This window comes from Ammospiza nelsoni, chromosome 4 (assembly GCF_027579445.1).
Source record: "Ammospiza nelsoni isolate bAmmNel1 chromosome 4, bAmmNel1.pri, whole genome shotgun sequence".
Taxonomy (NCBI): domain Eukaryota; kingdom Metazoa; phylum Chordata; class Aves; order Passeriformes; family Passerellidae; genus Ammospiza; species Ammospiza nelsoni.
In genome coordinates, this window is record NC_080636.1 from 10995043 (window position 1) to 11016898 (window position 21856).

The 21856-nt window shown below is 37.0% G+C and overlaps 1 protein-coding gene across 2 annotated transcripts in view; it reads right to left on the reverse strand.

Moving 5' to 3' along the window:
* Window positions 1-21856, reverse strand: part of STIM2 (stromal interaction molecule 2) — a 63583-nt gene that overhangs the window by 24783 nt on the left and 16944 nt on the right. For both annotated transcript variants that reach the window (XM_059469750.1, XM_059469751.1), the window contains exon 2: window positions 2920-3050. In XM_059469750.1, the coding sequence (XP_059325733.1) occupies window positions 2920-3050 (131 nt within the window). The remainder of the gene's footprint in view (window positions 1-2919; window positions 3051-21856) is intronic.

Here is a 21856-nt window from a genome sequence, read left to right on the forward strand (position 1 = left end):
ATTAGGTAACTATGTAACTATGTTGTGTAAATGTAGATCTTTTAAGATAATGGTAAAGATTTAGTAAAAGCACTACAAGAAAAACAACTTACGAGCTGAACTTGCAATTAAACTGCATTTTTCATTAATTTCAGGTTTGCATTTAATGTCTTAGAAGAAAGCACTCTATGCAAATACATATTCATCACTGATTTGCATGGAAATTGTATGTAGAAAAGTGCTACTTTGCACAGAGCGGGTTATTAAATATTTCTTCAATAATTAAAAATGAACTAGAAGAAACAAGGGCTACAATTAAGTCATCTTATTTTATGCACAATGTGTAGTTTGAACATATAGTTTCACCCATCTCTAATTACCCCAGCTGAACAGCATGCCTCATCAACCATTATAATTTCAGCCATTTAAGCAGGTCTTTAGCATAGTTTCTCTTGTTTTCTCTGGAAGAGGAAGAAATTAAGGTCAGATAGAAAGATGGTCCACTGGAAACCAGGGCAAATCTTCTGAATACTAATAAAATGTTTCCAATGTATAAATGTTCCAGTATTTTCTTTCAGAAACTTCCTCAGCTTCAGTGTATAAGAAAATGCAGTACAAGAGAAACAATCAAAGTACTGGGAAGCTCCTCAGGAGGCTCACACTCCATCACTAATGTTTCAGCTTGCAGACTGAACTGTGCCTGCACCAAATATTCTGCAATAACAAAGGCAGACTATATGCCTTATTTTTGAAAACTCATGGTAGTCAGGTGAAGTCCCTGGTGATCAGGAAAAAGGAAACGTCACTCCTGCTGAAAAAGAGGAGAAACACAGACCTGAGAAAATAAAGACCATTGAGCCTCAAACCTCTGTGTTTTGGAAGACGATGGAGCAGATCCTCATGGAAGCAATGTTACAGCACAAACAATGAAGTGATCTGAGACAATCCAGCTTGGCTTCACTAAGGGCAGTGTCTGACTGATCTGGTGGCCTTCTATGGTGGGGTGACTGCACTGGTTGATGGGGGCAGACAAATGTCATGTACCTAGATCATTGAAAGGCCTTTGACACAGTGGCACAAAACATCCTCATCATCTCCAGACTGGAGAGAGACAGATTAGAAGGATGGATCATTTGATGGATAAGGAACTGCCTGAAGGGACACAGCTGTCAATCCTTCTCTGTCCAGGTGGAGGCCAGTGATCAGTAGTGCCCTTCAGGGCTGATGCCTTCATCAACAACACAGACAGAGCACCTCAGCAAGTCTGCAGATGACATGAAACTGAACAGCACAGCTGAACTAGAAGAAGAAAGAGATACCATCCAGAGGGATCTGGACAAACCTAAGGAGTGGGCCCATAAGAATCTCATGAAGTCCAAGGACAAGGCGTTGCACCGGCATTGGAGCAATGCAAGACATGAACACAGACTGGGAGAAGTCACTGAGAGCAACCCTACCAAGGACTTGGGGATGCCGGTGGATGAAAAGCTGAACATGAGCCAACAGTGTGCACTCACAGGCCAAAAAGCTGCATCCTCGGCTACATTGAAAGAGGAGTGGCCAGCAGGTCGAGGGAAATGATTCTGCCCCTCTGTTCTTCTGAGATCCCACCTGGAGTGCTGCCTCCAGCACGAGAAAGACACTGACCTGCTGAAACAAGTCTGGTCAGCAAAGATGATCAGAGCACTGGAGCACCTATCTTGAGACAGGCTGAGAGAGCTGGGCTGTTCAGCCTGGAGAAGGTTCCGGGAAGATCTTATTGCAACCTTCAGTACATATAGGAGGAGTATAAAATAGAGGGAGAACAGCTATTTACCCAGGCAGATAGCAACAGAACAAGGGTGAGTGGTTTTAAACTAAAACAGAAGAGATTTAGATGACATGTTAGGAACAAATTCTTTACTTAGAGGGTAAAGAGGCACTGGAACAGGCTGTGCAGAGATGCTGTGATGACCCCATCCCTGGAAGAGTTCAGAGTCAGGCTGGATGGGGCCTGTTGATGCTGTTTGCACATAGGCACTCAGAAAAGTAAGCAGCATCACATTAAATTTGACAATGATAATTCATAACTCATTCATGGAGTTAATAATAATCTTCCCCTAGATGTTATAAAAAAGGATGACAAAACGGGGCTAGATTCTTCTCCCATTCATCTACAGTAAGAATGGGTGTCAGAACCACATGACAATACCCTCATTTTTAGGGGACATCTTCACTCCCCTTGGTTGTCAAGCGTGTGCCTAATAACGGCCAGAAAGCAAAATAAGCAAGCACAACAAACTACACAGACATTTGCATTCCTACTCAAGCAATTCTGAGAATCCCAATGGTAAAGTTGAGTAAATGCAAGGGCAAGTCCTTTGCCAGGACCACCAGGAGCACCTACCAAACTCATTCAAACACAGTCACAAAAACTTCCTTAGGTTGGAGGACTTAATTTACCATTAGTAAGGACAATGTCCTTAATACTTGTTTGTAAAATGTAAACCAAACCAGAAATCTTTCTTCTGGACTGCTCTTTGTAATAGGTATTGTTTTATAACATGAAGTGCCTGCAACAGATCTAAGGTAAATAAGATAAGCCAGTGATGCCTCAACCAAGAAAAGTGAGTGAAGAAACTGCAACACCAAGCAATGGATCACACCACTGTCTTACTGCAAGCTAAGTCACCTTTACACACCTCTCACACCAATCACAAAAGTAGCACCTTTTATATATAGTCATGCAAAACTTTCCTTTAGGCTAGAACAATGGACAGTAATATCCCTCTTCAGACAAATACAGAAATTACTTTCCTTCCATATGTGTCTGAGGAAAGGGCTGAATTAAAGAAGAACAGCAACAACTACTCAAGTGCTGAAAGATAAAGAGCAGCTATACAAAACAAAAGGATAAAAAAAGACTTCACGTATGCACAAGTAAAATATTTTTACTCCTACCTCATCACTTTCATCTACCTCGATTCCACCATCTTTGTCATCATCCATCTGCTTATGGATCATGCGGAGCGCCTCCAGGCTGAACCGGTCCTCCTCAGTAAAGCACGGCGGGCTCAGGGAACTGCAGGGATCTAAAGTGAGGAGAACAAAAACAAACAACACAACAGAAATGTTATTTACTTTCACTTCAGAATACAAAGCTCCCAAGCAAAAGAAAGGGTTTAAAATTCTGCATTGCGTATGTGTACTTCGTTGCACATAATCACCAGGTCACAGATATCAAATTTAACCATAAAATAGTAATCGTACAAAAAAAAGTGAAAGGCTTGTGTGTGCAAATCAACTGGTTTTTTTATTCAGGAAGGAGTCCCAAAAACAGACTGGAATATTTTTGACTTCCATTTATTTCTTCCATCCCAATAACTTACTATCTCCATTTTTTCCTTTATCATCCACATTTAGTTTATGTCAGTGCAGAGGCAAATAAAGCTACTGCATTTCCCACCCTTCTTCTGAAAGTCTGAACAAAACAAAGAACGGTGGGGGAAAAGAGAAGGAATTGTCATATGGTACAATCGTAGTTTCATAAACAGATAAAGGAATAGTAATCACATTGCAGATCAAATTCTAAATAGGTGGTACTACTGAACACAAAATACTCAAGGACTGCAAGAGCAGAAAGCACACTACAAAGGGAATTCAGCTGATAGTCGTACACGATGTATTAGTCCTGTACACTCTGATCACAAACTGCAGTCACTGTAGAGCAGGATTCCAAGTCAAAAATAGAACTCTTTCGTTTGCATTCATTACTGAAGGCTCATGATTTGCACACATCTGATGGTTCAGCTTGCACCACATCAAACTGCTAAATCTGTGTTCTTTCCCTTCTACAAAGTACATGCCAAATGCTCCAAAATTCTACAACACATGATCAACCATCACCACAGCAGCTTTACACAGACCTTGGCATTCACTAATAGCAGCTATTACATTAATTCTGATGTACTGAACACCTGCAAAGAACAGAAGGTGGAGAAAGATACAGAAATAGTTTTTTTCAAAATTGAACTTAAATAAGGTAACAAATTCCCACTGTACTAGCCACTATAAAACTGCACTGACTAGTTCCATAAATTGTTACACTACACTTAAATCATATCAATGCAAGTAAAAATTGAGGGAGTATATAAGTAATTTTGCTCCTTCTAATCTATCAAAGAATTAAGCTTTCATGTTGCTACAGAATTTATTAAAAGGCTCACTTATATAAGTAAAGGAAGCACTTGTAGAAAAAGAGAGGAATCAAATGTCTTCAGAAAAAAATAAATTACTTCGTTTATGATTTCATACCAGCTGGATTAGCATGATTCTGCTTTCCTTTCTAAAACAAATTTTAAAATAATTAAAAATCAAAATAAAGGAATGTATAAGGTTACAAAAGCAGGAAGTGCAAAGATAACAAGCATGACATAGCTGGAATCTCAGACACATAATTAACAGGACTGGCTTCCACAGCTAGACATGAGTCAATGCATTCCTACTTCATACTTCAGTTTTACTACACAGGAGTTAAAGGAAACCTGTTATCTGTTCCCAGGCATCAATTAAAAAAACAAACAAACAAAACACAGCAGAAAAAACCTGAACACTTCACTGACACTGTCCAAGAACAGAGGTGTTGATTTTAGAACTACTTCATGTATTTCTAAAAGCAACACTTAATACAAAGACAGATTTCTATATTTATTAGCTACTGAATTATTAAGTATTAATAAATATTTAATTAATAAAATACTTATTATTATTATTGATTACTAAATATTAAACTGGACCAATCACAAACAATATAATTTTCAGCTTTGGAATGCAACTGATATTATATGAAGGGGAAAGGGTTAATTTTAAAATCTATTTTGAAACTAAAAAATTCTATTTTATTTGTCCATTTTTTATTTATTACAAAAGGTTTAATTTGCACAATACTCAGCATTTAGATTTTTGCCTTGCAATGAAAAAATTACGATCATTTGAGGGAGTGAAGGACCTATTCCTCCAGCTACAGGGTGCTCCATGTAGAAAGGTTTCCCTTGCAATAACAATGAACCACCTCAAAGTTCTAATTATTACGTTCCATGGCCATGAACAAAAAATATTATTTTACTAAAATATAATCATATCAGAAGAAAAATCTCTGTATTGCAAGTTATGATCTATACTGTATCTTAAGTTAGAAGAAAGTATAGTTGTCAAAACATAAACAGATCCCTCAAACAAACCCAACTTGTTTAATTTGTACTTAATTCTATTCAAACATGGAATAAAATTCCAGATATACATGTTCACAGTTTGCAAGCACTCATTCAAATGTGGTTTTTTTTCATTTTAATCAGCAGAGTTTTTCAAATCAAAAATGTTTTCTCAGAATACATTTTCTCACAACTGAGGCTGATCAGTCCCCTTAATCAGAGTACTTATCTTAAATATGCCTTTTTAGGATATTTAAGCATGAAGGCACTTTAAAGAGCTATGGCTTTTCTTGAGAGAAGTAAACAGGCTGCTTGTGCTTCAAATGTCCCATGTGCTGGCTCCAAGAACACTTGATCTCTCTCTTAAGAGCCAATAGAGTGCCAATTGCTCTTTTTGGGACGGAGAAAAAGAGCAGGACCACATGTCAACTCTAATAAAAATTAACCCACTCTGAAGAGAATCCAGATTTATTTTCAAGCTTATTTTCATGTGGTAAAATTAAACCTTTAGACTGACAGACCGACAACACTGGTCATCCCTTTCCTCAGAGAACAATCTCAAACCAAACTACAAAGCCACAACCTAAAGAATATATGAAAAGCATTTCACAAGCATACCTATGGAGCCCTACCAAATCCAAAAAACAGCTGATGGAAATTTAATCATCTGCAGTTCAACAGAATATTTCTACAATGCAGTAGTTTGCCTCAGTTGCATGGCAAAACCAATTCAAATTAATATTAGATGGAGTACGATTAGTTACCTGGATGTCTGGGAAGTTTTTAAGACAAAAGCCAAGAGACAAAGCCTCAAGACACAGCAAACACCATAAATATAGCCCTGAAGCCCCACAACAAATCATAAGCCTAGCTGATAATTTTTCACTTTGAATTGACAATACTGAAGATGTTCTGGGATTCCAGACCTTCTCTTGGACCTCAAGGAAAAGCCTGAGTTAACGTCTAGACCGATTTCTCCATCCTAGTCTGGTGTGTTGTCATAAATACGCTTAGTCCAAAATCATCACCACAAGAAAGAACAGATGATAAATTCACTCAGGGAGTGAACCAACAGCATGGAATTTGAGTTTTCCTTTAATGAAAAGCACAGAAGAATTAGCAAAGGAAACAAAAGAGACAAGGTGGGCAAGAGGCATAAAGGCACAGCAGATATCACTCCAGGCACAAGTTATTTTATACTTCAGTTTTCCATGTTGCTCAGAAGCAAGGAAGTTTCAGAAATACTGGTCATAATACGGAAGGAATTTGTTCCTGAACTACTAAATGTCAGACTCGTGGCTCACAAAATTTGGCAGAGGATTTTTAAACAAGCCTTCCTCCCGCCTTAAGGCAGTAAGTGCCTCCCAGCTCTAAGGCAAGAGGGGAAGTCCTCACCAGTCCACAGGAGGCTCCCACAGGAGACAGTCTGATAATGAACCAAGCACAGTTATCCAACCCAAGATAAAGAAAACTTTATAAGTAAAGGGAAAATAACACTTCACACCCTTTCACCCCACCCCTCCTTCCCCCCCACTTTAATCTTCTTCAGTGAGACTAAAATAAGGTGAGACTACAAAAAGAATTTCAGTTTGAAATTCTCCTCAACTTTAGATTCACAGTTCTCTATTCCATTTCCTAAAGACAACAGAGGTTAAACTTAAAATGTGACATTGTCAATACAAGCCAGTAAGGAAAATTAAATATCCCTTTATCCTCAAGCACTCATCTCAACAAAGCCCCTGAACTTTATTTAGGACTACACCATCAGAAGGGTTTTGAAAGCAGAAAGGTATATGCACCTCATAGCCTTTCATGCACCTTGCATTTGCCTCTCCCTAAACAGCTGCAAATGTTCCAGACTTCAGAATAAAAGGGACTGACAGACCAACAGAGGGAACAAGCCTGCAGCTCTCTCACACACCTCCTTTTGCATACACACACTGGAGCACAACAGCTATGGCTGGGCCAAGCTGACAGAATGACTCCAACCAGGTGTCCACAGCTCCAGTCTGGAACTTTTCAAAGTCTGAAAAAGCCTTCTTAAGAATACAGGGACACACAGAAGTTGCATGATTTTTCACAGATACCTGGAATCAGGTAGACACTTCCAAATCTAAAATTTAAATACCTTTAAATTTTTCCATTAGTTCACTGAGAGCAATGTAGCAGTTGGGAGTTATTTCAAGATCCTGACTACCACACATTGGTTTTGTTCTGTGAGGATGTTCAGCATTCACCAAGAAAGAAAAGCTTGTTTTTTATCATAACATATGGCAGTCCTATGGAAGCCTGCAGGGTTCCCATGCCTGTCTTTTGCTGATGAATTCAGAAGTGTACCGTGCTGTTCCCGGTTTCTGATTCCTCATTCCTAAAAAGCCATAGGGGATAAAGGGAAGCCTCACAGAAAAGGCAAGCACTATAAAGCATCAGCTTCCTAAGTACATACTGTCATCTTAAAATAACTGTGCTTCAGTATGCCATGACAGACATGGATTTCTTTGCATTTTCCAGACACAAAGGAGGTGTCCACAATATGTTCAACCCCCTGCCAAATGAATATTCACCTAACTGGGATTCCTATTCCCTGACATTTCTGTTTTACATGTACAGTAATGTGCTGCAGTTTCTTAATCAATTCAGTGACACCTTTCAAGGCAAAAAACCTTTACAAGAACAACAATTTTTGAAGACCTGAGTACAAATTGGAGTGTCAGACAGAACAGGGATTAATAAAAATACTGAAAAGCAAGTGTTTTCAAGAATTTTACCTGATGTTCAAAATAAATTTATTCACAGTAAAGGCAAACATGTTTTTATGTCAAATCCTTACATAATATATCCTGTCACTAAAATCTTCAAATGCTTGAGACAGCCTCAGAGTGAGCTTCTTTTAATCTTTCAATTAAAAGCTCCCAAAGCAAATCACTCCTACTCTTAATAATTAAACTCCTCCATATGGCAAGTAGGCTGAGCAGCATCTAAGAGTTAACTTGACAAAAGTAATTTGTGACATAATTTTTCACTCTAATTATTTAAATAAAAGTTCATCATTGCAGCACATTTTTCCAGTAAAAACATTAAAAAAAAAAAACAAACAGATAAAATTTTGACTAAAAGTATAGAATACCTTATCTTCTAACCACAACAGTGATGCTATTTAAATGAGCTTCCTGAAGAGGAAAATGCTTATTAATGACAGCAGGGCAAGGGCAAGGGGAAGAGGTGCAACAGGAAAGGAAATTTGGAACATTGTTGTCCCCAAAGATTTTAAAAATGTTTCACATTGGGCTTTTCCATTGCTCTGTATGAGAAATTCAAGTGACTTTATAAATTCATGCAACAGCAGTAATTAAATTCATATATTAAACTCCTGACTGCTAAGTCTGGTATCTGGAGCGCTTGCTTCTGAATACACATGTAATGTTTAGTGACTGGTAAAACTGCAGTTTAACAGGGAAAAAAAAATTCAACAAAAGCCCCAAACTACTTGCAGATAAGCTGGAAGAAAATTGCCATGATTTTTTCAAAATCCACTAAACACCTTCAATAAAAAAATGACATTTCAAACAGCCTTAAAAAAAATCATTACAGTTTCAATACGTAACAAACGATTTTCGCATGAGAGATTCAAATCTGATTTTGTCACTACTGAAAAGTGTCCATTTATTCTGCTATTTCAGTATCTTATCATATATACAGATCAATTAGATTCTTTCCCCCGCATAGAAACTTGATGAGGCAAGCAAGGCTTTGATTTTTTTTCTTAAATCATCACTAGCTCATCTCTGCTCTCTCCACACCCACAAAAAAGCTGTCTAATTCTGAACTTCATTCTCTAGGCACTGGGAAAAAAAAAGAGTATCAGTGAGATCAGTTTATTTAAAGTAGAAATTCAGTCAAATAATATTATTAACAAAATTGTTAAGGCAGGTTTATTAAAGCTTTTCTAATCTTTCCAAGGTAAAATCTTCAAAAGAAGCAGCAAGCACTTAATTTTCTGGTCGCTCATTAAGACATCAAAACATCACACACTATCTCAGAAGAATGTTTAAGAACTTCATACCCAGATAAACAGTAACTCAAAGGAAAATATATGACAGGAATTCCCTAGAGAATAAGATTTGATGGCAAATTAATTTTACTTTAATGTAACTGCATTAAAAGCAACTATTCCAAATCAGTAATGCTTGTTTAAAAAGGAAGTTGCAAAAAGGGGGTTGAATATGTTAATCATGCCAAGGATCATTCTGTCAAGATGAAAGTATCAGTATAAATACTTCATTTAGACTGATAGGAAATTAATTATTAAAATTACAGTGCTGCTCTGTCTGACTACATAAAAATCAAGAAGATGAGTTCATGGCTTTTCCATCTCCTTCCCACACCCTCCCTGAGCAATTACACAGTTTGAAGGGAAGAGGAAGTTCGACAATTATTGTATACAATGGTCAAAGTAGACTGATTTAGAAGAGGAACTCCTGCCAACCCTAACAAAGCAGAACCAGAGGAAACTGGGAGATGCATCTTACGCAAGCCCCTAAAATCCTGGTTTTTCCTCCTTCTAACTTTACTTGTACTTCTATAATACCTACTATACAAACCTACAAACACATATGGATGGATATTCAGAGTAAAAAAAAGATGCCACATGCTTGATACTTGCTCTCAGCAACAGAAAAGTCTCTTTCACTTTACTTATATTTATTAGTAAAAGACCAAGAAGGGAAATACTTAAAGTAGTTTAAAGATTTAAGTTTTCATGATTTGGTAGTAAAGACTGTTTAAATGCATCTTCAGAAATGTATGATGTACTCTGCACATTATAGTGATTATCAACACTGTAAAATTACAATAGTTCCAAGAAAAAAAAACTTACAGACTTTTAAATATGACATGAATTCACCTGGAATAAACACATCCTTCACTCAAACAAAATTTAAAAGGACAATCTTATTTTCCCTATATGTTTAGAAGAAACGCATTTAGAGAAAAAGGATTTAGTGAATTTTGAGTTCATTTCTCAATACAATGTTCATCAATCTCATGAAAAAAATTACAGATTTGTATTCATATGTACTTGGTGACAAGGCATAACACACATCTAAGCACATATAACATCACGCTTCTATGTTTTCGTGTATTTCAGGTCTGATTAGTTCTTTACTGCTCTTTTCTAGCAGCAGGGAGCTGGAAAAGATGCAGTATATCCCTGGTTATATACTTTAATCTGCCCAAGAATTTGTCAGCTCTTAAGAAGGAGCAGCAGCATAGCATTTAAGCCACTTTCTTAATTTGGTCAGGAAATGAGAAAAGTGATATACACAGGTGACCTTCAAATATCTGATAACATGCCCATGTGATTCCAAAAGCAAATATGCTGGTAACCATTTTCTTACTAAAAACTCATTTTCTTGCTCAGAATTCCATCCTTATTAATACATTAACCTGGAAGTCTGATCTCCAGATACCTGGTGAAAGCCTATAATCAATATTGAGTGTATTCATTTCAATTCAAGTATGGCTCAAGACCTAGAAGGAGCATGAACCACTAAATTCCTTTTTGGAAGACAGTGTCTGCAAAATATAGCAACTGTGATAATATGGTTGATATTAAGAAGTCACACATTTTTTCATACTGAAAAGGTAGTTTACAGCTTCCAAGTGTGAAAAAGGTGAAGGGAGGAAAACACTGGAGAAAAGGATTTTGGCTCCTTATTTTTCTTTTTAAGCTTAATAAAAGGCTTAGAAAGTTTTACAGATGTGGGTTTAAAATTTAAAAAACATCTGATACTTTCAGACAAACAAATTGAAATTTTCTAAAGTTAGAGGAGTTTATTAAAGTCAAATTAATTATTTTCATATAAAATTAAATATATAGGTATACATCTTTAAACTTAAAGTTTGAATCACGTCAGTGTTTCCTCTGATATATTTGTTTTCACATGTGATTCATAATCATATCCCATATCCATGAATCAGGCATGTAAGCATGACATTGCTGGCATTACTGAATTACTTCACTCTTCTACACCATTTGATCTAGTACTCATATTATTAACTGTTCCAACCAAGGAATCAAATTTAATCCTCTGTGAGCACCATCTGTAGCATCATCAGTTCCCTCACAGTTCCTGTAACAACATGTTGTCAAGATGTATTTATACTTTAAGAGATCATATCAAAATTATAGAACTGAAACCTATATTGAAAAGATGTAACACAGTATTTACTATAAAAGAAGATTAAAATAAAGCACCTGGGCACTCTTTTTTTAATATATATAATCTGTTAGGATTTGAGTACTAAATTTGCCAGCCCATTTTTATACTTTCAGAAATACAAAGGCACTGAATGCATAGATTCACTTTATTTACTAACACCATAATGAAACACTTCCTTTTAGCTCCATTCAACAAACCAGTAATTTTAAGTATGTACAAATATAATTTTCTTTAAAGAGTCCTATTAGCCTTTGTGAAAATTCAGTAGTACAGATTGTTGGCTGGTTAAGGACTAGCCTACTTCCAGAAGCTTACGTGAACTGCTCTGCTGTTAGCACTCCAACTCCAGATTGCATAACTGGCAGTTTTGCTCCTACTAATATGCTGCTAAATATTTTTCTCATGATGAATTTCACCAAGTGATAAACCAGGCTGACAAATCTACTTATGGTGTCTCAGTTCACCTTGGCTTATTTGATGGAAATTAGACGTAAAGAGCCTTTAAAAAAACCCAATCCTATAAAGAAGAAAAAAAAATTAAAAAATTAAATAGTCATTGATCTTGGGAGATACCATATCAGCATTATGCTTTTGCTCAAACCAAACACAGCTAGTAAGATATACAATTATCAGGATGTTAGAATAAACCAGAGCTGCACATATCTTAGATACATCTTGTCTGATACCATTCTGGCAAATGTATTTCTGGGCCCAAAAAAACAGTAGGAAATGGTGTACTTTTCCAGCATGTATTTCATAGGTGTTAGAGTGGTGAATAAAACAGAAGGCAGCTCTTAGACAATGAGCACACACTGAGGATATACTCTGTGCATAAAGTCATGCAATGCAATCACTCAGAGTAGAAAAAGAAGAAATTCAGTAATTAAACAACTCCAAAACCTACAATAAGTTCTATCATGTTAAATTTAGTTCAGACTGATTGTTTAACAAAAAGTCCATGCTACAAACACATGGCTCTTGCTATCAAAATGAGTTAGATATAATTTGCACAAAAGTTTAAAGTAGTGCTATTCCACCTCTAGTCACTGCATACAGAACACCACAACAAGGGAAACTCTCCATTTGCTTGAACAGCACACTTTGTACAAACAGCACTTGTACAGCTTCTCCCCAACAGCATGAGCATATTTGGGATGCAAGGAAGAGCCAAGACAGTAATTCCACATATGCTCTACGGCAGAATAAGCCAAAGACTAATGCTAAAAGGATTTCTAATTGTTCCTGCCCCTGCTGTTCATTTCTGTCCCTGTACCATCTCCTTCCTGGTACCAACACAAGCACATTTGTACCATCCTGCTGCAGGAAGGTTCGGGAAACTGATCCCGTCTGAATCTGATCTCTGTGCACCTGCACAAACACTTCTGACAGCAAAGGTGAGGGGAGGAGGAGGAGGAGGAGGAGGAGACCTCGAGAGGCAGAGAGATGCCCTGCACAGCCCCAACCCCACGCTCCAGCTGAATCCGCCAGCAGCACGGCAGGGACCGAGCACTGAAAACACCGAATGGAACAACATCTACACTACTGGAGTGGAAAACTCCACCTCATTGTTTAGATCCTGGCTTTCACTACTAGGAGGTGCAGGACAAGGATGTGTCCTGGACAACTTGTTGCAATTAACAACTATCAGGTGTTTTTCGAGTGTATTTTGTAGCCTTACAAAACCTAAAACAGAACTTTGCAACACTACAGCAGGAGATGAAGTAATAGCGAACTCAAAAAGATCTCTCCACAACATCTCCCAGAACAGTTTCAAACACCAGTGCCAGCAAGCCAACAATTTGTCCTTTCTCCAAGCATGAGCCATGGGAAGCCCCATCTCCCGGCACAGCCCACTCGGGCAGCAGCCAGTCCTCGGCACAAACAGACACCACATCTCTACAAACACACACCAGCAAGCTCAAGGTGTCTGCTGAGTGCACATCTGCCCCAAACACTGCCCTAATTTATGCTGTGCCTTCATTTCAGCTCCATTTTTTTTGACCCTTTTCCAAAACCCTGGCGCCAGAACATGCATTAACAACTAAACACACAAGGCTATAAAAAAGCAGCATAACAGAATCTGTCCTAAAGCTGACAAACTCTGACATTTGGCTACACAAAACCAAATGGCTTTGTGTTTGGGACTGTTTTGCTCTTTAGGGACTTTTAAAAATTTTTATTATTGGCAGATGAGACGACAACTTTCTGAAGAGAAGAAACAGACATACTTAAGGAAAGCTCAAAGGAAAGAAAGAAAGTAAAAAGACATTTTATAATTTAAGACTGTGACAACTGAAATTATAACCAATTGCAAAAGAATATTGATATAAGATCCTTAAAGGTAACCAATGACATTAGGTGATATATAATCTACTCTTCAGGCCTCATTTAAACCCCTCTGTATGTTCCTGACACACACTGGGAAAAGTCAAGAAGAAATGAAGGGCAGTGTGCTTTTCCCAGACAATGACACTTTTACTTCTGAGATTCATTACACATACTTTATGGCATTTATACATATTATTTATTTAAACATGAAATTTAAGTGTATAGTTTTGTCACATAAGAATTCAAACACTAACACTGATTTGTGTCTATCATATTTGAAAATACTAATGCATGAAAAATAATATTCCAGGTTTTTCCAACTCTCCTGGACACATACTGCAAATGGAGCTGTATCCCTTGCACTGCATTACTGAAGGTGCTGTTTGCTCTCCCCACCAGACAGCAGCAGGAAAACAGGCACTGAGTCAAACTGCCACAGACAAGTGTTTCCACTACATTACCTCCTCTTAATGTATCAAGTATCAACACATACAGGCAGTCCATAATTTTCAATATCAAAAAGGAAGCAACTTCCTAGAGTTAAAAAAGCCATTTGCCCTTCATTAAACATAAACAAAAATAAACCAGAACCATGAAAGATTAATTCTACTTCAATACATTCAATTAGACTCCATTTTCAAAAACCACAGGAAGCTAATTTCACAAGAAATGTGATTCTGCTTCCCATAGAAATACATGCAAGTACAACATATAGAAAAAAAAAACAATTTTAATACATCAGAATTGTTTTCAAATATGCTGGGGTTTCTATCTTGTTTTGTTAGGCGTCCTATTGCTGGGCTATGGCTTTCACAGGCAATATGAAGCTGTTCATTCACATCTCTGAGAAACACATTTGGTAATACTATTCTGCCTTGTAATCTCACTTTGATTTAATCAAATGTAAGGAACATACATACTCCAGGCTTTATCTCTGTTCTCATGCCCTAAATGCAATACCCTAAAAGCTGACATCCAAAAAACAACTATTCCGTGTCAGTCACATCTATCAACCAGCACAAATGTTTTAATATTTTCTATACCAACACAGTGCCTTGTAGGCTGTAAATCTTCGCTTTAATTTTTTTTCTGTCTGTAACAATTTTTAAGTATTTTTTATGCCGAGTCATCTGCTGGGAGCAGGCAGACAGCATTCTTCTGTTCTGTATTTCTGAAAAATACTGAGTACAACTGACATACAGCTGATACCAGAAAACAGGAGCATATTTATGCCATACTGCTCATAACAAAATGCTAAATTCTCTATTTGCTCTACTAAACAAAGAAAATATAACACATATAAGGTCACACTTAGAAAAGTTTCCAGCTCCTATGAAAACAGACACACATAAAAAATCCTCTTCTGGCATTAAATATGTTTGCTGAAGTTCTCTTCATGCAAGTGAAATTTTACTACCAATATCAAACCAAGGCCATAACATTGCCTCTAAAATGTTTTTAAACTTACTCAGTTAACACTATTAAAAAAAAAAATATCAACACTTTTCAAACTAGGAGAATATACTCAGAAAAATTTCATTCCCATTCCTATTCAAAAATTCTCTAGAGAAAACACATTGGAGACAAAAGAACAGCAGTACTTGCATACATGACAAAGATGAGGCTATCATGAAAAGAGAACTCAACTTCGAAAACCAAGGCTTTTCTAGTTTACTTCAAGTGGTATCACTGTAAATTGGGAGCTTAGTACACTCACCATATTGTAAGCAGATGCAGGTTTTCTCACTTCCTTTACCTATGATAACATTACACACAGCCTACACCAGACTATGCTACTGACCCACTTTCCTACTAGCTTAGTAATCATCAGTTAAGTTCTCAATTTGTCCTTATTTTCTTCTTTAACATTTAAATTTGGTATTCTTAAGATTTGTTTAAAGGAGAAGGTGTCAAGGCATTAAAGGAAAAGTCTTCCATCCAGGCATGTCAGAAATTCAATTTGAAATCTTTCTTTTAAGCAAGTCTATAAATTTACTTCTCCTCAGTGTTTAGGAGCTGGCCAAATTATGTGTTCTTATGCAATGGTGACATTCTACAAGTTTGTCAAAGCACAAGTTTGACATTCAGTGGTCCCTTTTCAATCAGCATCTATCATCTCTTTGCAAAGGCAAATCCCACAAAAACAACTGTGTCATCATCATTTCCTCCCCTACCCCCTGATACTGAGGCTCCAATTCACAAATGCAAATAAAAATGTCATCCTTATTTATGAAATACTGTGTCCTCACCCTATTTTCTCCTAGGAAGCACTCTGTACTAAGGAAGTTGCTGACACAGCACATTTACATCCCAAAGCATGAAGTAAATTAGAACAAGAAACAAGGTAAGGTGAAGAAACCCTTGGAAAGTCCTGATCAAATCCCAGAGAGGATTACCTGTGCACAAGTTCTGCTTCCTTTTAACATGTATCTTGTGTCAATAGTAAAGAATGTCTGTATTCATTCATGCATACAAATAAACTTCTCCTAAGCAATTCCTTGGCAAAATCCGTTTGTTTTTACCATCACACCAGTTAGGACCAATACACTGAATATAACGAAGAGAGACGAGTTTCAGTGGAACTTAAGGCATGCTAAGAGAACAGGGTGCCAAGAATTGGTATGCCTGTAGAAACCCAGAGCTTGAGAACAGGGCAATAACCATCCAGAAGAAAGAATTCATCTCAACAAGAACAGGCATGTTCATTCCAGAATGAGGATCTCTGTAAAGCTACACTGCTTTGTATACAATTGCTTTGTATCTTGCAGTTCCAACTGCTTTTTACACAAGGAGAAATTTGTATGCACAACCTTATAAAGGAAAAAAAACCCTAAAAATCTACCTGCATGGCCATGTGTAGCCCCAAATAAATGGCAACCCATACTTTTAAGTGAGATCTATTATGAAAGTCTACACATCTGTCCTATAGCTAGAGCAAAGAAACTCTCTGACACTGCCAGTCTTCTAAAGTTCCAGCAAAATTCCACATTGTTTTGGTAAGAAGCCTCACCGTTCCTTTCAGTGATTTAATAATAGAGACATCTGAGATTCTCTGGGAATTAATACATTCAAAAAAGTTTTATATGGCTTTATGGCATTTACCAAGTTTTAAAACATCTTGTGAAGAATTAGCAATTTTCATGTGCAGAAGGAGAATGGAAGAAAAGACAGGCTTTTTTGAAAATGTTTTTACAAGCCAAAAAAGTAATTAATGAAAATGTGTTACATAAGTTACTGCACTACAACTGCAGTCATGATCAAAAATAAGATGTGAGATGCTGTTAGCTAAGTCGCAGTCAAAAGCAGAGGGAAGGGAAAGAGAAGAGTATGGAAATAATAGAAAAAGAGACAAGATAGTAAACCATCAATTTCATTGATCTGTTTAAGAGCAGCGTAACAAAAGCATCTTACAAAAAACATTCAAATAATTGCAAAATTATTTGCAACCCTAGATAACCTTCAACTTTATCCATATTTTGGCTGGAAAGCTGTAGAAAATATTCCACATATGAAGTGAAATTAATATGCAGAATTAATGCAACCAATAACACCCTGAAAAACCCAAATCCATCTCAATAGAGTTCAGTTCTTAAATTCAAAGAAGTTCTACCTTAATATGAAAAATACTGAGCTCAGAGCTCATTTGTTTGTAGCTACCTACAGTAACATCTAACAGAAGGTGCAAACCCTGAAGCAAATTCAGGACTTACACAGAACACCCAAAAGAATTCCAACCTTTTCTGAACAGCATCAGCTGTTCCATGGAACTGCTCACTGAGCTGGGGCATTGCCTCAAGGTAGGACAGAATGCAATCAATCAATCAAAACCTTGTCTCTCACCCTGCCAGGAGTAGCTTACCCAGTGAGCAGAGTAAAATTATTAACATACTTAAGTAACAGTACTTAATCAGTCTCAAGTAACAAACAGAGAGAAATCAATGCAACAAACATTGCTTAAGTTTACTAAATGTACTGGTGTAAACAATTGCAAGATTCATTGGCTTTTAAATCTGCAGGTTTTGAGAATATAGAAGTCAGAAGACAATACAAATTATGACAGCAAAATTTAACAGCTTCTCTGTTCTTCTTTTTTTTCCCCAAGAACTGTAATTATTTCAACAGAAAAACAAACTTACATTTTGGGTACAACAAGTAAGTTACAACAAACAAACTTAAACACTTGCGTTCTTTAAATTCCCTTGTTTGATACAAGACCACATGGTTAATGATTTGCTGATCCCTTACAAAGGTTTATGTGTTGTAGTAAAACCTGATATTTAGAATTCTTTTAGCTTGGCAATTGAAATAAATATTACACAACTATTAAAGGCAAAGACACAACTGCAAGAGCGCTAGACTGGGGTAAAAATTAAGTACATGCTAGTCCAAGTACAGATAACCAAAAATTTACAGAAACCATCAAACAAGTGAAAACACAAAACCCCACAACTTTAATTTAAAAAGTTGAGAGCTGAGTACAATTTTTCAAATTGCAACAAAATTTTGCAAATACAGGCAGAGATAATACAAAAATCTACTTTACTAAAAATGCAACCTATGATGCTACTAAAGCATTGCCTGTAAATTAATCATTCCTTTTGCCATCATTTGTGTGCGCCCTTCCAGGCCAAACAAGAAAAAGCGATTCCAAAAATGCAGACCAATGAGGTGACAAATGAAATAACTAGCTCCATAACATGAATTTTCACAGCTTTTTATGCTAAAAGCTAGTATTCCTTTATTCTAAAAACTAGTAACAACTAATTTCTAATTCCTGCCTACTCTCCAGCACATGCAACTTCATATACCCTTTAAAAAAATCTCCTTTAATAAACACAAGCACATGCTCTTCTTACCTGAAAGGGCTTTCTACCTGCAGACCTATTTGAAATGGCTCCAAAAAAGAGCAAGAGGGTAAGGACTTCCATAAAAGGAGATATTTTATATGCTTTAACATCCACTCGCACTTTTCAAATTAGACAGCATTTGTTAGAATTGTGTACTTCTATACATGCATAAAAAAAAGTACACACATGAGCACAAATAGGAGCTCATAAATAAAAGATATTTGAGGAAACAAAACACAAGCAGCTACAGAAAATTAAAATGAAGACAAGTAAGATTTTAGCCCCATTTTTCACACAGACATCTTGATACAAATGGGATCTGAAGATTTATATGTTCTCACAATATTTTATTTTTATTCCCATATGTATTGCTACATAATAAACCACATCAATATATGCCAAGTTCATACAACAATACCTGAGCACAGGCCCATTGACCTACATATGAAAAACACCTGCAGCAGCCTAGGAAGACCCAGAAGGGAGGAGGAGCTTTTGAGAACAGTTTTCTACCTTGTTGAAAATAAGCCAGATGGCAACTTAGAGGAAACTTGGCAACAGTTTCATGGTACATTTATCCTTCAAAAAATGTTAGAATTTGTTCAATGATCCCTATCATCTTGATCCAAACCTAAGAGTGCATCTGCATGCTGCTCTGCCTGCACACTGTACACGAGTCTGATTAATCTGTTTCTGCAGTGTAGCAAATTACCCACCCACATGAAGATGTGGCTGATAGAAGCCACACCTCAGAGAGGCTTCAAGCAGCAACAAGGAAATCAGGTCAAACATACAGCCATGTCTGCTGCCTCGTGTCTGCCTGTCACCTCTGAGCCTCCCAAGTAACTCAAGAACCTCTCTCTCCTCAGGAGCATCGTCCCAGCTCCGACCAGAGCTGCCCTGCCCAGCCACCCTGGCTGCCCTGCACAGGCACAAAGCACCAGAACAAACTGCAGCACAAGCTGAAGCTGCAGCCTTTGGTGCCCCATTAACTAATGAGGAAGATAACAGAAAGATGATTTCATAAGTCAGTTTTGAGTTCTTCTGTATGGGTGCAAATATTTAACTCAGCTTGCACATGCCTCAAGCAGGACTTACAAAGTGAACATAATCACCAGTCTGTGGTCTTGCACACTCAGTTCACCCCTTCTGTTAGGGGACAATAGAGAGACAAGAAATGTGTTGAAACTACAGGAAATAGAATCCCCACAATTCCATATTCAACTGGAGATACAGTAACTCACTAGAATCTAAGCAACGTTACCAAAGGTTTGTGCATAAATATGCATAATACATAAATAAAATGTTTCTTCTTAATAAGTGTTACCCCCCCCCCCAAAAAATGTGGTATCATTCATCATTTGATATGTGAAATGTTTTAGCAGAAATCAGGAAAATTTTGCCTTGTTTGGATCCACAGGAATGCTTGGTCACACAGAGCCAACAGATTCCTGACACAACGTCCTCCAATTGTTTGCTATTTAACATCACGTGTTTACCAAAGATGAGAAAATTACCCCTCCCCATAAGGGGCCTTTTTAACTCAGCCTACCAGAGCACATTGGGTTTTCTCTTCCCTCATCAATACAATATTTCATAAATATGTTCTAGGAGAGAAACAGCTGCACTCAATTCTGTCTGAAAAATACTGACTTTGTTTCTTGAAGGTCTTTGTTTCTTAAAGCTAGTATTTTACTTGTAGACAAACTCAACAGCAGTAGATCATACAAAATCCTTTTCATAAGCTCTTGTGCTCAACAGAAGAGACATGTAAAACCAAACAGAAGACAATCTTCAGAGACAGGATACAAATGCATCAGAGAAATACTGAACACAATGTATGAAGCACTTCTTTTGTACTCAGAGGCTTACAACCACTTTATGCCTGAAACAAACACTAAACTTCCTTTTTTCCTGCTGGAGAGCTGTAAGTTCAGCTGCAGAAATGACACTGAGCATAACAATCTTCTTCCTTCCTACTGAATTCTGCTGTTGGCAAAGGAAAACATGTTAGCAGAAAGCACCACCTATGACAATCTGCAGAGAAATTCAGGTCTGAGCTGCAGAGGGAGACGTGGAGGGGAAGAGGCAGAGCAGCTGACCATTGCTGACTGGCACACTAAGTCACCTGAGGTAATTAAACATACTGGAATGCTTTTGAGAACTTCTTACCAGAAAGATTGCTAATTGGTGTTAACTCCATTAAATTGTTTGCTTAATAAGCAGCTATTAAAAGTTGCTAAACAGAGAAAAGCAGAGGTAATTAAACCTTCTTTGCTTGAGTTCTGCATACTGCTCTGCTCATCTCATCTCTAAACAGAATCAGCATAATTTCAAAGAAAGAAAGGGGAAGTCTTCATAAGCAAAAAAAAAAGAAAACAAGTCTTCATAAGCAAAAAAAAAAAAAAGTTAAGAAAAACAAACCAAAAGCATACAAAGGATAACAAAGTGAAAGGAAACAAACCAAAAGCATACAACAGAAAATAAAGAAGAGTTATTCTCCAATTGACAGTATTTTGAAAAGCTACTAGATAAAAAAAGATACAAACTAGATACAAACTGTCTTTACAGAAATGCCTTGATACATAGCTACGATTATGAAATCTACTGATCATCATGTCCAAGACACCAATTTTCTTCCAAATGAGATCTACGTGATGGAAGATAAAGCCCTGTTTATATTGGGTAAGATAAAAATCAAGCAGTCCGGAATGTATCTTCACAGTTCAGGACACAAGGCAATTAGTAATTGTTTTTTGTAAGGAAGAATTATATTAAATTGCTGTGCACTAGACTTCTTGCAATACCCTTTCTCAAGCCCCAGGCAGATGGTTATTTCAAGATATTAGATAAGGTATTTATTTTCTGAATTTGTAAGGTAATGACTAGGCTGTTAAACAAGATTTTAATCAGTTACTCATGGACCAGTGCAGGAGGGAAATCACACAATAACATGCCTAAAATCCTATTTGTGAATAGCATCAGTTTTTGTCTGACAGAGCAGTCTCTGGAAAAAATACAACTCCCTAAAGAGCCACTGTGGATTTCTACATAACAGCAGCATGGATAATAAACATGGCTTTTTGCTTACAAAAGCACACACCAATGTTTTAGTTAAAGTTTATCCCACAGGAATTGAATTCTCTGTCATATCAGGAAGTGAAATTTTAGCAATATGCTTCTGAGTAAGAGATGACAGTGATAGATGCTCAGCAGAAATGCAAGTTAATTCTTTTATGAAAGCAGTAAAAATAGTGCCCAAGACCACTTTGTTCTGAATGCAGTATTTGGA